This window comes from Sminthopsis crassicaudata, chromosome 6 (assembly GCF_048593235.1).
Source record: "Sminthopsis crassicaudata isolate SCR6 chromosome 6, ASM4859323v1, whole genome shotgun sequence".
Classification (NCBI taxonomy): Eukaryota; Metazoa; Chordata; class Mammalia; order Dasyuromorphia; family Dasyuridae; genus Sminthopsis; species Sminthopsis crassicaudata.
The window spans coordinates 245853752-245871931 of NC_133622.1; the positions used below are offsets into that span (position 1 = coordinate 245853752).

Here is an 18180-nt window from a genome sequence, read left to right on the forward strand (position 1 = left end):
ATTTTGTGGAAACATTCATTATCTGAATGTGGAGAGCCTTGTGCTAGACACAAAATATTTGTACAAAGAAATATAAAACTAAACAAAACTCCTGCTCTAGAGGGGCTTAGAATGTCATTAAAAAGTCGACAGGTTCTCAGACATAGAGATAGAATAATAGATCACTGAGCCAGAGTTCCCATCTGTTGTCTCCTTTGCTATTGCTGGGAAAAGAATAGTGCTCGAATCTCTTCTGGGACACCCCGGATCAGTCTGGGCCTTCGCTCCTGGCCTTTCTGCCCTACAGTCCGAGGGCATCACAAGTGGAAGGGACCTTGGATTGTTACTGTGGAAAATGGGGGAAAGTGGACTCAATGGCGCAGAATATGGCCTTGAAGGTTCTAAGTCAGTGAAAAGAGCAAGATAGCTAAAGTCAGAGGATCCGAGTTATAATTTTGGCTCTTCCTTTTCCTATTTGGGCAACTCATTTTAATTTTCTTTCTAGAATTGGCTCATCATTGGTAAAATGAAAGCATTAAGTCTTTATATTCTTAAAAATTGGAGATCTGGGGCAGCTAGAGGGTGCAGTGGCTCTGGAGTGAGGAAGAGGGAATTCAAAAACACTCTCGGATACTTAATGCTTTCTAGCTATATGACCCTGATCAAGTCACTTACAATAGGTTAAGGATCCCTTGGCCGGATGATTGCCAAGACCCCTCCTAGTTATAACTCTTTGGGTCTTACATCTTGTACAGAACTTTGAAGTAAAAAGGACTGAAGATTTTGTGTGTCAGAGTGTGCCCTTGGTGGTCAGATCGGGGGTAGATTTGTGCTGATGTAGATAAGTGAGTGATCTCTTACTTCTGGAAAGGATGCAGGCCGGGGCCCAGATAAGGTGGCAGAGGCTGAGGAGGGGAAGTGGTCAGCTCTGGCCAAGCCAGCCTCAGTCAGAGAGGTTTCCATAGTCACGTACGTGGGGATTTCGCTTTTGATAAAGTTCTCTTTCAAAATTGGCACAAGCTCATGTGATGGAAGAGAAGGGGCCCGTGGATGGCCATCCCTTTGACGTGGGGTGGAAGAGCGGGATTAGCTCCACCAAAGTACCTAGTTTCCCCTCTTCCCTGTCCCTTTTGGCTCTGGGTTCCACTGGGCAGGGGCCCTTCACTGACCCTCTCCAGCTGTGCCCCAGTCGGGTGCCTTGCCTGATTTGTTTTGAATCGAAGGCTGGATTTTTCTGGGGTCACCGTGAAATCTGGGTAGAGGCTGTGGCTTGGGCAGAAGGATCTTCCAGTCTCTTACTGAATTATTTGTAGATTATTCTCTCTAAGGAGAAGAACCATTAGGGGATTATAGTTACAGATAAAACTCTATATCATAAAGTCAGAGTTGGGAGGGAGTATAGAACACAGATTGTCAGAGCTAGTAGGGAACATAGACTGTGGGAGCTGGAGGGGACAATAGAACATTAGAACTGGGAAGGGCCAGGGAACTCCTAAGTTTTTTTCCTTATATTTTGATGTGCAATCCTAGTACATACAGGGTTCCTGGCCTGGTCCATTTCCGTTAATAGATTGTAAGGACAAAGACTGCCCTCTTTTTGCATCCCTGGTATATTTAGGCACTTTTAATAATTATGTGATACAGTGGATAGAATGCCAGATGTGAGACAGGGAGACTCATCTGCCACAGTTCAAATATGGATTCAGACACTCTATGAACCTGGGCAAGTCACTTACCTCTGTTTGCCTCAGTTTCCTCATCTATAAAGCAAACTGGAAAAGGAAATGGCAAAAACTGGAGAAGGAAATGGCAAACTAATAACTTTGCCAAGAAGGCCCCAAATGGGATTACAAAGAGTCACGAGTGGGGGCAGCTAGGTGGTGCAGTAGATAGAGCACCAGCCCTGAATTCAGGAGGACCCGAGTTCAAATCTGGTCTCAGACATTTAACACTTCCTAGCTGTGTGACCCTGGGCAAGTCACTTAACACTTCCTAGCTGTGTGACCCTGTGCAAGTCACTTAACCCCAGCCTCAAAAAAAAAAAAAAAACACAACAAAAAAAAAAAAGAAAAAGAAAAAAAAAAACAAAGAGTCACGAGTGAACAATAACAATAATGTTGAATGATTGAATATTTGTTAGCAAATTATTATGAAGCTGGCTTGGTTCTTTTTCCACATGAAGAGGGACAGAGATCCCTCTTTTCTCTGGAAATGAAGATTTCTGCCTTTGTTTCTGTACTATGTTGAATCTCTGTCTTACAGGGAAAAGAAAGGAATAAGCATTTATGTAACTCATGCTATGTGCCAGGCACTTTGTAAAGTACTTTATATGTATTGTCTCAATAAATCCTAATAACAATCCTGTGAGATTGATGCCATTATAGATGAGGAAACTGAGTCAGATACAGTTTAAGTGATTTAACCAGAATCACACAGCTGGTAAGTATCCTCTTTCTGAGGAGAAACTGTAGAAGAATAATCCCTTCCATTTTATTGGCTGTTAAGATTTTCAAAGTACTTTCCTGTGAGTTAAGTAAGGTAAATATTATCACCTCCTTTTGCAGATTACAAACCTGATGTCCAAAGAGAGTGATTTCCTCAGTGTGACATCCAGTTAGTGTAGAACAAAGCTGACACTTGACGATGCTACTTTTATAAGGAAGTCATTTCCTACAGATCCTCTATCTTTTGGGCCTACCTGGGCCTTACCCCTATTTTCATCTGCCTGGAAAGTGATTAGGTTCAATCAATATTTGGTCCTTAGAGGCCAAGGTAGGCCTTGATTGAGGGCCTGAAAGAATCCCAGGGGATTTTTTTGGATTTTAGAGGTCTTAACCTCCACCATAGCATGGGAGGAATGGAAGTAGGTCTCAAGTTCATTGGAACAGTACTCAAGTGTAGGAGACCTTGGGCCTGTAAAATAACTAGGCTAAAGGCCAAAATGGGAAGGTGGTCTCCCTGAAGTCAGCTGGTATGGAGGAGAGGAGAGTTAGCTGTTTGAAAGATTTCCATATGAAGAAGAATTGGACATGTTCTGTTTGGTTCTAGGAGGTAGAAGTGACAGAAAGACAGTTTTTAGTTCAACATAGGGGCTTAGGATCTGGAACTGGGAGAAGCTCTGAGTTGACCGAGTCCCGGTCTCTCTTATTGCCACATTGGAGATTAGGACCTTAAATTACAGAAATGTTTAGTGGCTCGCCAAGGTCACTCAGGTGGTCAGTAGCAGAGTTGAGGTTTGAAACTGGGTCTTCTCTGTCCCTAGTCAGGTTACCGGGGGCTTCCTTGGAAGGTGGCGGGCTCTCCATCACACCACAGGATGGCTAACCTTGTTAGGGTCGATATAGAGGGGATACCTGGTCAGGAATGGGTTGGGCCAGAGGATGTCTCAGATTCCTTCTAATTCTGTGTTTTGTTCCATGATTAGTAGTTGTGTTTTTTTTTTGTTTTTGTTTTTTGTTTGTTTGTGTGTGTGTGTGTGTGTGTGTGTGTGTGTGTGTGTGTGTGTGTGTGTGTGTATGTAGGGGAGTGGGGGGTTCTACAGGATAATTCCATTCCCAGACAGAGCATCTGGAATATGTGATCAAATTGTCCAGGCCCACCATCGTATTAATACATCAATGGACATTTATTAAGCACCTACTAAATAGGGAAATGGGGGGTAGTACAGCATAATTCCATTTCCGGACAGACCATCTGTAGGAATATGTGACCAAATTGCCCAAGTCCAGCATCATATTAAGAAATCAATGAGCATTTATTAAGCACCTACTAAGTGACACACATTGGACTATGTGCTGGGGACACAAATGCAAAATATGAAGCAATCTTTTTTCCCTAGGAGCTTAAATTCTTACAGAGGAAAGAGAATACCTATTTTGATCAACATATACAGAATAAAGTAACTTTGAACTGCATCTTGGAGGTAAATTCATTCTTTGTGACCTGCAGAGGAAGTAGATGAGATTAGCAGAGCTAAAATCTTCAGAGGTTGTTGGAGGGAGAATTTCCTTTTTTTCCCACTGTAAATATGAAAATTCCTGCCAGGAACAATAAAATCTCATTTCCTCCGCCTCATGCTGTCTGAATAAGAGGAAGTCCTCGTATAGACAGCTGGTGTATCGTTGGTGCTACTTGGGACTGGACTAACAGAAGCTCGTGATTTTTCATTCTGTGCCTCATTTTGTCTTGTAGAAGCAGCTGACGGAGGATGATGCCGACGATGAGGTGGAGATCGCCATTGACAACACAGCCTTCATGGATGAATTCTTTTCAGAGGTGGGTAGAGAAGATTTGGCTTTGATTGTCACATGATTGTCATTTAGGTCTCCGTTTTTTCATTTGTGTAGTGGGGATGATGGGGATAGCCCCACCATCTTCCTGGTACGCAATCTTTCCTTCAGAACCTCTGGTGGCAAATGTTTCTATAGATTTTCCCGTTAGAGATTCTTATGTTGAAGCCCCCAGAGGGGGGATGTTTTATTCTCTTTCGGAGGTAGCTTTCTCTCATTGCGCTCACAAGTGTGCATCCTTCTTCTCCACTATCCTTTGGGTCGAACCGGGCCTTCCGTTGGCCGTGCCAGTTGGATGCTGGCAGGGGTAAACACAATGCATGTGTGGGCGGATTGGGGAAGCTTTCCATCCTTTTCCTTGGTCAGAACAACTCCATCTTCTTGAAGCATCTTGTAACTGTTGTCTAGAAGGGAAGATCCGATAAGGACTGGGAAAAGTCAGCTTGTTTTCTCTGAAATCTTTGCCTTAGATTTGTGCAGTGGGGAAGAAAACACCTCACTGCTGGTGGGAAGAGGAGTCAGGAAGATGCCAGTGGGAGAGACTGGAGGTCATCAAGCATTTATACGCAGAAATCAGAGTGGAAACACTTCTTGCCTTCAGGAAGCTCACAGTCTAGCTCATGTTCGAGGATCTTTTTGCTGTTGTAGCTTAGACAAGAGAACATGCTAAAGACATTTTGGGCCCATTTTCCCTGGTAATCTTTCTTCTAGCTAGTCTGTTCTTATCTCTTGTGTCAAGCCATCCCATTATCTGTCATCTTTCTGTTTTTTGGTGTTTTTTTGCAACACCAGCTTCTATCTCCTGATAAGCATGTGTGTGGAGCCATTTCCTCGAAAGCTATTGCCTCAAGAAAAATTAACTCTCGTCTGGGCCCTGCCCTGGACTTTGTCCTGTGAGGACTAGGTGGTTCAGTGGATAGAGTGCCAGGCATGGTGTCAGGAAGATCTGAATTCATATCCAGCCTCAGACACTTGTAGCTAGTGGATAGCAAAATGGGGATAATAACGGCGTCTGCTTCACATGATTGTTGTCAGGACCCAATGAGATATAACTCTAAAGTGCCTAGCATGGTACCTAGCACTTAGTAGGTGCTATCTAAATGTTATTATTATTATTACTTATCAATATTGTTCAGTGATGATCCTGGAGCATTTATTGAAATAAAAGCCACTCCTTGAGATCCACAACTCCAAGATTTCCCATGTTACTTAGATATTTAAAAAAAGTTTCTTTCTTAAAATTATGAATTAACCAATATCAAACATGATTCCATATGCAAAGAAGAATAGAAAAAGAGGAGTGTTTATGAAACCGTGGAAAGATTTCAGTCTGCTGGAGGGAGCTTCTGAACTTTCAGATGAGATCACAGATTGGTTTGAAACGGCAAATTATATTTAACTTATTTTTGGAAAGAATATTTTAAATTTAACATGATAGTGCCACTACTACCCTGCTTATTTCTGTCCCCTTCTAAACTTCCTTCTCTTCTCTGCATTTTAAAAATGCTTCATTGATGCTTTTCTTCTTTCTTTTTTTGCATTGTTATCACTATTCTCCTTCCTTCCCCACAACTGTTCTTCCTTGAATAAAACCTCTCTCTTATTTCTATAGAGATTCAGTTGTTCAATTTTGGGGTTTTGATGGCTCAGAGTGAGTGTAAATGTCAATGGTTTCTATTCTGGTGAGAAACCTTGATTGATTCTTTTGAGAAATTCAACAAGGCCATCTTTTACCTCAGTTCTTCTGGCTTAAATTACTCAATGGATGTTGCCTTCCACAAAAAAAGACCGAGGTTTCCTGGGTCATTTCCAGTTATCCTGATCTATATCTTCCCAATGGACTCCGATGAGTCTGGAGGAGAAAGAAAATGGCAACTTTGAAGTTTCTTGCCTCAATCAAATCCAGTTCATATATATGCTAGTCTTCTGATGACCTGGGTCCTTTTCAAGAATGAAGGACCAACAAAAATAACAATGGTGGCAATCTCTTGTAACTGATGTTTCTGTGGCACCTTAAAGGGGCTCATTTAGCAGCAGACAGAGACTTTGGGACTGCATCTACTTCTTCTGCTAGCATTTCTACCTCTCCCACCTTCCTCTGACCTTCTTCTTGGCCAAATGCTTCTTCCCATCCTGAAGCCCTTTGAAAAGTCCAGGTATGTGAGTATAAGGGCTTCTCTTGGATAAGGCCTGCCTGAGGGAACATAATGAACTGGTCCTTTATCTTCTCTTCTCGTGGACTAGAAATCTCCACAATAACGGGGCCCCAGCACATTCCAGACAACGCTGTAAATCCCAGGAAATGAGGCCTTTCTTTGCCACGAATCTCTGAGGGAAGGTTCCCCCTTTGATATGGCCCCCAGGCTTTGCTTATCTTTGGAGGTGCTCCTGAGATAAAACATGTTTCCTGGACTAGCTCCAATCAGTCACCCAAGATTGTTTGTTCAGGGATCGGGGTTGCTGCTCAGGTGGAGGAGAATTCCTGCCCTGGCTTTGTCCTGCTGAAGTCAAAGCCCATGGCTGTCCTCAACTGTCCTCAGACAACTGCATTCATTGAGGAATCTATAAGAATTTAAAAAAAAAGTCTGTATTCTGTATTTCTATATATGGTATCTAAATATATTCTGAGTTTAAATAACCATATTTGACATGCAAAAAGACTTTGTTAACTTAGCCATTTTCAGATAGCTTATGAAAGCCAAGCATCCTGAAATGACTATAACTTCGAAGTCCAGCTATTGAATTAAATTCACTGTAAAGTAATAGAACATTCGATGCAGACTTGGGAGTCTGTGTTTTAGTTGGAGCACTGAGTATAATGGAGAGATTATGGCTCTGGAATTGGAGAACCTGGATTCACTCTCTATCTCTGAGGCTCACCTCTGGGAACTGGGCAGGTGACTTAGTTTCCCTGGACGTTACCATCCTCCTCACTGTCAAATGAAGGAGTGAGGCTAGATGCTTTTGGAGGTGGCTTCCAGCTTGAGATCTTGGCTCCTGGGACCTTGACCTTGTCATGATTCTGCTCCCTAGTTGGCCCTCCCAAATCAATTCACACTTGATGCTTAGTTTTCATCTGTAAAGGGGAAAAATACTGTTCTTGTTGCTGACTTTACTTACTGGAGCAAAAAAAAAAATTGCTTTGTAAATTTAAAGCTCTAAGCTGTGGGAAATGTGGAGAGACAGGCTTTTATTGGGTTAAGAATGAAAGAATTTAAGTTAATTGCATTCTTTGGACAAGAAACAGCTGAGTGATGTCTCCTGAGGAGGCTGGGCCAGTGGCACCTGCCCTACCAGGAAGTCTTCTGACTTGGATCTCTTCTTGGAAGCGGAAGAGAGAGACTCTGAACTCTGTGACCGTGTGTGGGAACAGGAAGAAGGGCTTGCTTGTCTATACTCGGTCACCCAGGCCACAAGGGTCATTTTATAGATGAGGACATTGAGACCCAGAACAGTTGCATGGTTTTTCCCAGTAACAGGACTAGGAACAACAAAGGGTAGGAGTTGGCAAAAAGACAAATTTATACTTGATAGGAAAACTATCATCCTGTAGTCAGTAAGCATTTATTAAGTGCTTACTGTATGCTAGACAATGTGCTGAAAGTTGGGAATAAAGTAGAATGGGCTCCCTCAGGAGGGTCGTCTTCATTGGAAGTCTTCAAGCAAGGGTTTAAGGGGGGTGTGGTAGAATGACTTTTTGGATCTGTTTGTGTTGGACGAGATTATATTTTTCCAATTCAGAGATTCTGTGATTCTGTGACTTGTGTTTGTAGTCCAATATCACACAATGAAGCCACAGACATATAAAGTGGAAATTACCAGCACTGATTATGTAGTCTTGTGCAATAAATTAATGAATTTCCCAGGCAATCCCAATAAATTTTGGATAGAAAATGCCTTTTGCAACCAGAAAAAGAACTGTGGAGATTGAAAGTAAATAACACGTGCTGTGCTCACTTCTTTTTCCTGTTTTTTTTTTTTTTTCCTCTTTCTTGTGGTTTTCCCCTTTTGTTCTTATTTTTCTCTCCCAACATGATTCATAAAGAAATCTGTGTTTAAAAAAGTTAATAAATATGTTTAACCAACAAAAAAATAAAACAATAAGTTACTAAATGAAAAAGCATTTAATAAATCCTTTCTTTGTTCCAGGCAGTATGCTAAATTCTGATGACACAATTACAAGCAAGGCGGACAATTTCTGCCCTAAAGTAGCTTTTGTTCTAATAGAGGAAAGTAGAGATGGATGGTGTTTAGGAAAGAGATTTTGGACAGGAAGTCAGAATGAATGTTGAATGGTAGGATTGCTTTGCTTATTGTACTCTGAGCTAGAAGTGGAATATATTGTTCCATTTTATCCTATACTATTTAAAAAAGTCTTTTCATCCAGTTTGCTGGGGTCCATTCCTTTTTCATCCCTTCTACATGCACAGAGGTTGTTCTTATATGGATTTTTATAGAGATAGAGATTTTGTAGGTATTGTTATTTTATTGGTTACTTTTTCTTAATCACGTCCCTGATTTCTTTGGGATGTTTGGTATCTTCTCTTATTGATCTTATTGATTGAGCCATCGATGGCCTCAAGGTTTTGTCACTTTTAATTTGGACCTTCTCCCCATATGCTTGATCCAATTTTTGTTTTCTTTAATGTAATTAATATTTCCTCATCTAACATGCCAAGGACTATGCTGTCCCAATCGAAATGTAGCGACTTTCCTGTCATTAGTTGAAAAATGATTGCTATGGAATCTTGACAGATCTTTTCCCCATTTTATTTCCTTCTTGTCCTCCTTCCAGTTTCTTTCTCAGAATCCTTCCATATATTCTGAATTAATTGAATCTTCACCAGGCTTCTGTAGACTTGATTTCCCCTTTACTATTTCTCATTGTCTTTTGAGACAACACTGCTTACAGTTTTCCACCATTGTTTTTCACAAGGTTTGAAAAATGAGTTTGTATTCTAATTAGTTTGTTCTTTGGCTATATAGCTTGGTTGCAGGTCCCTCTTTCTGCCTTTCCTGGACTTTCAATTTCTAAAATCTTCCCTTTGAGATGACCATTCATCTGCTATGTATATATATTTATGTGTAACTAAATGCTATATATGTATTACACATGCATACATGTTATATGTATTATGTTCACATGTGCGTATTTTATATATTATATGTTGTCTCTCCTATAGAATATAAGCATTTTGAGACAGAGAACTTAAGTCCTAGCACTTAGCACATTGATTATAATGTAGTAAATGCTTAATCAATGCTTGTTGAGGAAATGTGTTGACTGCTTAGCAGTGAGATCAAACATTTTCTAACTAAAGTAGTCTGTTGGTTCTTTTGGTATCCTCAATTAATTGACATTGTTTAAAATTCCTTTGGAAATAATGTTTGTGCTGTTGTCTCTATTCTACTTCTCCTTTTTCAGCCCCATCAGCTTCAGACGGGTGGGATTGGAGTCAATGACATGCTATACCTTTTCACAAGCCCCCTCACTTGTATTTCATATATAATTTGCCCCCCAGCTTTCTGCTTCCCTTCTAAGCTTGTCTAGGTTAATTTTGTTTGTACTAATTTTGCTTATATTAAATTAAAAATATTATACAAAACCTTTTTAATTTAATATAACCAAAATTATCCATTTTGTATTTCATAATGTTCTCTAATTCTTTTTTGGCCATAAATTCCTTTCTTCTCCACAGATCTGACTGGCCCTCGTTCTCTTAATTTGCTTATAGAATCACCCTTTATATCTAAATCATGAACCCATTTCGACCTTATCTTGGTATAGGGTGTTAGCTGTTGTTCAAGGCCTAGTTTGTGCCACACTATTTCCCAATTTTCGAATGTATTTCATGTTGCTTGAGCAATCATTGTGTGGAACAAAAGAGGACTTGATTTGGAAACTCCCATTGGAGATTAGAAGTTCTTGGAACAAGGAAAGATGTCAAAAAATCTGAAAAATGGATTGCTGTGAGAGGTGGTACAAGATAATGGAAAGAGTGATATATTTGTAGTGGGGGAGAGGGCCTGAGTTCAAGTTTTGGCTTTGATGTACCCTTTGCGCCCATAGGCCTGTTGTTTTGTGAGCCAGATGTGGATTATTGCTAAGCATCTTCTCCCTGAGCTAAGTGAGGGGGTTGTTCCTTCCAGCTGTTAATCCTAGCATCCTTTTGTGCTCTGGTGGAACCGTCCACTCCTAGCTCCACAGTGGGATAGCTGATAGCATTATGGATATTCGGAGAAATAATGAAAACTCCAATTTTTTTTCCTTATGATCCTCTCTCTGTCCTTTCTTTTCATCTGTTGTACAGATTTACGTCACTTCTGAGATTTCAGAGACTTATTGATTTAGAGAAAGGACCTTAGAGGTCAGAGTCCAATTGTCTTCCTTTACAGAAAAGGACCCTGATACACAACGAACCAGTCACGTTCACCCCACTAGTGAGTGCCACAAACTGGGATTTCAACCCACTCCCCTGACTCCAAACCTGCGTTCTTTCCACTGAATCATGGTTTCATCCCAGCTCCGCCATGACTTGGCTACTGAGCTCTGGGAGTTGCTCTGGCCAAAGTCCCCCCAAACACCCGCTCCCTTCCTATCTGGTGATTAACATCCAGATTATGAGCCTTCTTGCAATTAATGAGATTGGTCTTTGGAAAACTGCCAAACAGTTTAGCTCAGACCTGGCAGACTTTAGGTTTGGCTCCATAGTCTCCAAGAAGCCAAGGTCACTTCCATTGCAAAATGAGCCATGCAGGAGGCCTGCCCTGTCAGCTAAAAAGCATCTTCTCTCTCCTGGTCTTCTTGCGAGACTTCTGTGCTGCACCCCAGGGCGATCAGCCTCCTCTCCTGAGCAGTAAATTACTGGACTTCCATTTCCTAATTAGACCCCTCCCTAATTGGCTCCATAGGGCAGAAGGTCTTTGGGAATGATCTACTCTTGCCCATCTTGATGAGGGCAGTGATTAGGGTAATGTTGTTATAATTAGTTCCATGGGGCAAACATTAAAGTGAAGTCTGAGGGATTTGCTTTTGCTTAAGTGACTTCCCGAGGTGGCCTGTGATGACTTCCCAGGGAAGGTCAGGAGTAATTGCAAGTCGTTTAATAATTATAAGGCTTTCAGGCTGTGGAAGATTGGGATGTATAATGGTACATTTATTTAGTTGCAAAGAGCTGTCAATTGATTTTTCTGTGCAATAGTTTACAGACTTTTAAATGTTAAAAACAAAACAAAACAGAATAGTCATAGGGATTTCTCCCAGGTTTCTGTCGACTTCAGTTTCACTGAAAATCAAAATCAGTCAGCATCATCTATTAAATACCTACTGTGTCCCAGGAACTGTATTAAGTGCTGGGTATACAAAGAAAGGCAAAAGATAGTCCCTGCCTCAAGAAGCTCCCAGTCTAAATGTGAGAAGAGAAGATTTACTGGCAGAATGTTATATAATTAATATTCTTTCTTTGTCTTTTGAGAGTAAAAGGACTTTTTTGTTAAGAGTTAAAAAAGGAAAAAAAAAAACGAGAAGAAATAATGAAGATGCTCCTGCTGCTGAAGTGTAAACATGAAAAGAGAAATTTACAGGCAGAATCTTATATAATTAGTATTCTTTCTTTGTCTTTTGAGAGTAAAAGGATTTTTTTTTTTTGTTAAGAGTTAAAAAAGGAAAAAAATTGAGAAGAAAGAAATAATGAAGATGCTGCTGCTGCTGAAGTGTAAACATGAAAAGAGAAATTTACAGGCAGAATCTTATATAATTAGTATTCTTTCTTTGTCTTTTGAGAATAAAAGGATTTTTTTGTTAAGAATTAAAAAAGGAAAAAAAATGAGAAGAAAGAAATAATGAAGATGCTGCTGCTAAAGTCTAAAAATAAGAAGAAAAGATTTACAGGCAGAATCTTATATAATTAAATGTATTTTTTCTTTGCCTTTTGAGAACAAAAGATTTTTTGTTGAGTTAAAAAAGGGAAAAAATGAGAAGAAAGAAAGAAAGAGTGAAGATGCTGCTGCTGCTGCTGCTGAAGATGATGTTGAAGAAGAGGCAACATGGCATTATGGCTGGCAGGCTCACTTCAGAATTAGGAAAACCTGGTTTCAGGTCTCGCCTCTGATTCATAGTGGCTGTGACTGACCCTAAGCAGGAACTGTGGTTTTGGAAGGGACACAAGAGCTCTGGAACATAATCAGCTAGTGAACAGTTTGCTCTGCTTTGGTAGAGGGGCTCCTCACGCCAGTGAAATAAAGAAAAAACATAAAAGTGCTGGACAAAGGGGGAATCACAGGACTCTAGAATTAGAGTGAAATAAATTACAAGTGCAATAAAGAAAAAACACAAGTGCTAGCTAGACAAAAGGGGATCATGGGATTCAGGATTGGTTGGATCCTTTTTTTAATTGTTCAGTCATTTCAGTCATGTCTGACTTCTGTGACCCCATTTGGAATTTTTTTAGTACAGACACGAGCGGTTTGCCATTTCCTTCTCCAGCTTATTTTATAGATGAGAAAACTGAGGTAAATAGGGCAAAGTGACAGGGTGACTTGTCCAGGGTCGAATAGCTAGTAAGTGTCTGAGTTTGAATTTGAATTCAGGTCTTCCTGGCTCCAGACACTGCATTCTATCTACTTAGTTGCCCTATATTTTACAGATACATGGAGTTAAAAGTATTCTTGTAGTGCCTGGGGGCTAGATGGAGCCAGCCATCTCTCCATTTCTTTCCTGACCTGAGTCTAAAATTCAAATGCAGATTCTCTTGACTCTAAATCTGTTTTTTTTTTTGTTTGTTTGTTTGTTTGTTTTTTTCCATTTACTATTGCTATTTACCATGCTGTTTCAAAAAAGAATGAGACTGTTGAGATCTTTAGTTAGGGAAGCCTATATAGCTGCAGAGATGAGTTTTTCTATTGGTCCCTTCTATATAGCAGAACTCTTAATTAGTTGGTATCTATAGACCTGGAACCCTTATACATGAGGTACTATTAAAATGTTGTTCAGTTGGGGACAACTAGTGCTGCCAACAGAGTCTTTTACAAATTCCAGGAAATCATTTTGTAATTGGGAAAGATTTTGAGGTTATATTATATTTGAGGAATGCTATAAATTCACCTTAAGCTGAATCACCTCCATCCATTAAATGTTGACTAAAATTTGCTTAATTAAGCATTTAGTCTCCCTGAATACATGGTCACCAGGAAGTTCAGTTCAGAACAGCAGACCCTCCCTTGTGGCCAGTCAACAAGCATTTATTAAGTACCTACTATATGCTAAGTACTTTATTGTACTGGGTGGTCACCAAGAGGTTTGTAGCTCCAAGATTCAGGGGGTCAGGGAAGTTAGATCTGGAGAAAACCTTAGTTCAGTGAGAGGAAGGAAATTTTCCTGGCTTACCCAGCTAGAAAGATCTCAGGAAGCTAAGTCTGACTCCAAATCTAGTACTCTCTTACTATTCTCCAGCTGTTGTCAACCTGTAGGCCCAAGGAAATACATTTTAGAGCTTTTCTGAGAAAACTAATCCCTTCAGTAGGCCCAGCCTATGACTTTTGATCTCATTATATTCCCAAACATGTCATTTTTAAAGTTGATAGTGCTTGGATTTTCGAAAAGAGGGATGGTGAAATGAGCTGAAAGAGATTATCTTTGGATTGGACTCAACCATGGAGGAAACTGAGTTGGGTTCTCAATAGACCCTTGAAGGTCATGTCAAGCAATGACAAGGAGGAAAGGTGGTGGGGTTCAATAGTTAGGGTACTGGGGTTCAGTAGATGAGAATTAGAAAAACTAGATTTGTTTCCATCTCCACTAAAGTTACTTTGCTACCTGTATGTGTTGATGAAATGACCTTAGGTCCACAAAGATGAGCAAGATGAGAGCATTGGCGGACTCAATCATCCAGAAAGGTATTATGTGGAGGCCTAGAAGTGCATTCCAGGTCAGTCTGGAAAAAATCATCACTATTTCCATGGTAGGGATATGTTTTCCCCCTGCTTTAATAGTATTTTATTTTATTTTTATTTTTATTTACTTATTCATTCATTCATCCATCCATCCATCCATCCATCCATCCACCCACTTATTTATTTATCTATCTATCTATCTATCTATCTATCTATCTATCTATCTATCTATCTATTCATTTATTTATTTATTTATTCATTTATCTATCTATCTATCTATCTATCTATCTATCTATCTATCTATCTATCTATTTAATTTTTCAATTACATTTAAAGATGCATTTCACCATTTACTTTGGTAAGATTTTGAGTTCCAAATTTTTTCTCCCTCTCTTCCTTATTTCCCCCCTCCCCAAGACAGCAAGCAATCTGATGTTGTACATGTACAATCATTTAAAACATTATTTGTGTAACTGTGAACAAACTCGTGTAACAGTAGTAACAGTCATAGCATTGATATTTTCTCATTTTATCTTCACAACAATCAAAAAATGGTGGGTGCAGTCATACACCCCCTTTTACTGAGGAGGAAACAGAAGCTGAGAGAAGTTAAGTCTCCTCCTCTGTAAAATGGCTTATGGTGAGGAGCAAATTCAATCTCCTACATAAAATGCTTTAAAAATTTTCAGACACAATAGAAATATGGGCAATTATTGTTCTTATGTGATACTTCTCCCTACTCTCCATCCCTCATACTCACATCCATCTGCCAAGAGAAATGTGTAGCTAATCATCTGTGATTTGGTGTCAATACTGACGGTTATAACTAATCCGAATTCATTTCTCTTTCAATGCTGTTTTATATTATTATAGCCATTGTCTCTAGTTTGTTCACTTCAACAAGTCTTCCCATGATTCTCTTAATACTTTGAAATCATCTCTCATAAGCAGTGATTTGAAGCTGGAAAGGATCTAAACTGTCAGTCACTCTAACCCTTTCAGCCATAACCTGGGGTCACAAAACTAATCAGAGTCTCAGGTAGGATTTAATTCTGGGTCTTTTTGACTTCAACTCTTGAGCAGTGTCTTGTTTACTTGGGAATGCTGTTCCTCTTTTATCTAGAGGCAACATTTCTTTATGTTCATATACCGTAGTTTATTCAGCTATTACCCAATAAAATGAGCACCCTCTTTCTTCCTAGTTTTTGCTATAAAAGTACTTTTGTGGCTATTTTGGTCTATCGTATGTCCATTAGGGAGATGGCTGGATCAGTTCTCTTTGTGTCTTCACCCATAGTGTTGGGCTCCTATATCTTGTTACAAGGAGACAGACAGAAAGGGACAGAGGGACAAAAAAACTGAGATAGGCAGACTTGTATTTATCTATCTATAGAGAGTGAGAGACACAGAGACAGACAGATACACACACATCCTTTCTGTGCTCACTAGCTGGGTTCAGGACTGTCTCATGAGACCATCCCAAGGACAGAATGTTACTTGGATATTTCATAACCTTGCTTTTGTGCAATCAGGGCCAGGAATGTGCAGAGGCCAAATAATCACCCAGTTCATGCCCCCAGGAGCATGATTTCCAAGGTGTAATGACCAGTTTATAGGCCTGTTATCTCTGGTATGTGCCCAGGAAGACTTCATTGGCAGAGTTAGTACTTAATAGAGGCTTAGGGATTGATTGATTAGAGATCATCTAGTCTAATTTCTTCACTTTTCGGGTGAGGGAACTGAGACCCAGAGAGAACATCTGGCTGGTAAATGACAGAATTGGAATTTGAGACCAGATCCTCCAGATGTGACGATCCTTCCCTGTGGCTTCATCTTTTTGGATACTTATAACCCTGAGGTTATAATCCTCAAGGAATCCTTGTGGGTAGATTTGGGGCCTGGCGAGGTGTCTGTGAACTTAGATGGGAAAAACATGGACATCTTTATTTTTCATTAAACTCTGACTCGACTTAGCACCTTCTGAAATAGGGTCCAGGGGCATCATCAGCAGACTGTCTAAGGGATCCAGATATTACGTAAAGTTAAGAACCCCTGCTCTGTCCTTTCTTTGGATCTGTCTGCTTGATCCCAGCTTAAATATTCCAACTGAAAGTTTAACTTTTCCCAAACTATTTTGCTCCACTGGCAATGAATAGGAAGATACAAGGGACTCCATCACCCTTGGAAGGCATGTTCATTGGCCATTCCAAGATCCACTTAATTATTTCTATCTTGACAGAGCTTGGAAAAGAGAGTGGATTCAACAGGAAACTAAGAAGAATTCAACAGTTGTCTTGTCAATAACAAGGGTATTTCTCCCTCTCTTTCTAGATTGAGGAAACCCGGCTCAACATCGACAAGATCGCAGAGAACGTGGAAGGAGCTAAGAAACTTTACAGCATCATCCTCTCAGCACCAATCCCAGAACCAAGTGAGTGTTCATCTAGAACTGATTCACCACAAGGTGTTTCTTTCTACCTGGTCAAGTCACAACAGGTGCTGCTAGCTTAATGATTACATGAATAGCATCTTCTACCTTGTATTCCCCTTTTGGTTCCTATTTACTTGTTTAACTTGTCTCCATCACTCACTTAATACTCATCTTCTGGCAGATGAGCTTCCTGCTGTTTCTCCTTCATATAGTGCTTTCCCATCTGTGTTTTTTTTTTTTTTAATCCCTTTACTCCCCCCCACCCCAGTTTGTTAGCATTGTCCTAGTTAATCCAAATAGGAGCCACTCTCCAAAGCCCAGATCAATCCTGTCTTTTCCGTGAAGTTCCAGGAACTATTCCAGCTCTTCTAGAATCCTCCCTTCTCTGAACTTCTAAAATCTTCTAAAATGTCAAAATGACAGTTTTTAGTACTTAATTGTGAAACATCTGTAATTATTTCTGAAATGATTGTGAATTCTTGAGACCAGGGATTAGAATTTGTTTCCTTTGAACCAAAGTATTTATGACAATATACAGATTTTGGAATCAGGGAATCCTAGATTTAGAGTTAGAGGGAACCTTAGCGTTTATCTGATCTAGCCCCTTCATAATTGCAGAGGAGAAAGCTGACCCTAGAAGCATGTGACCTGTTCAGGGTAATACAGTCATAGAGTGGGATTGGTGAATGTTAGTTGGATGTTCTTTCATGAGTAACAACATCTCTTCTTGGTTCTTTCATGTCTGTATGATTTCAGTCCAATCATTTTCCTTCTCTGGGTCTTAGATGAGGAGTCAGGATTATTGATTACTGAGGACGCTTTTCTCAAGCTCTTGTGATGAATACTTTGGGTAGACTGAAAGCTCCAGCTTTTCTCCATTGATGCTTCTTATATCCACAAACAACTCCTTCCCCTCCAATTTTTTTCTTCTGCCTCTGTGTCCTCAGAAACAAAGGATGACCTGGAACAGCTAACGGCGGATATTAAGAAAATGGCCAACAATGTCCGGAACAAGCTAAAGAGTAAGAAAGAGACCATCTCGGAGACCCTTCTGATTTCTAAGCACTTCCTTTCCCACTCTTGGGACCCTGCTCACGGCCAACTGTGTCTCCCTCCCCCCTGCTTCTTGACTGATCAGTATTTTTGGGAATTGCTTCTTGTCTTCCCCCATCAGCCTTTCTTTCCCAGGGACTCCTTGCATGCAACTTCCTGCATCCCCTGGTGTGGCACAGGAACCACTTTGTTGGGGGCATCATGGTGGGGGTGATGGGGGCAGATGACGATGGGACTATTTAATTGGGGGTGGTGACATGATTTCTCACTGGGGGGAAGACATGATTTGATCTGGACTGGGTTATGGAGCACATTTGTTTGGGGTGGGGAGAGTTCTGTTGCCTTGTACTCTTGTAGAACATGTCCACAGTTTATAAAGTCCATTGATAAACTGGAGAGCATCTAGAATGGGGCAGCTAGGGAAATAAAGGCTCTTGAGTTCATGCTGCGTGAGGATTGGTTAAAAGAATTTGGGGGTGTTTGGGATAGAAAGGTTGAGACACTTGGTGGGAGAGGGCTGATGAGAACTGAGCTGAA

General features: G+C 40.3%; 1 protein-coding gene across 4 annotated transcripts in view; it reads left to right on the forward strand.

Moving 5' to 3' along the window:
• Positions 1–18180, forward strand: part of STX3 (syntaxin 3) — a 53902-nt gene that overhangs the window by 13766 nt on the left and 21956 nt on the right. For all 4 annotated transcript variants that reach the window (XM_074274021.1, XM_074274019.1, XM_074274020.1 and 1 more), the window contains exons 2-4: positions 4171–4254; positions 16491–16590; positions 17538–17612. In XM_074274021.1, coding sequence (XP_074130122.1) covers positions 4171–4254; positions 16491–16590; positions 17538–17612 — 259 coding nt within the window. The remainder of the gene's footprint in view (positions 1–4170; positions 4255–16490; positions 16591–17537; positions 17613–18180) is intronic.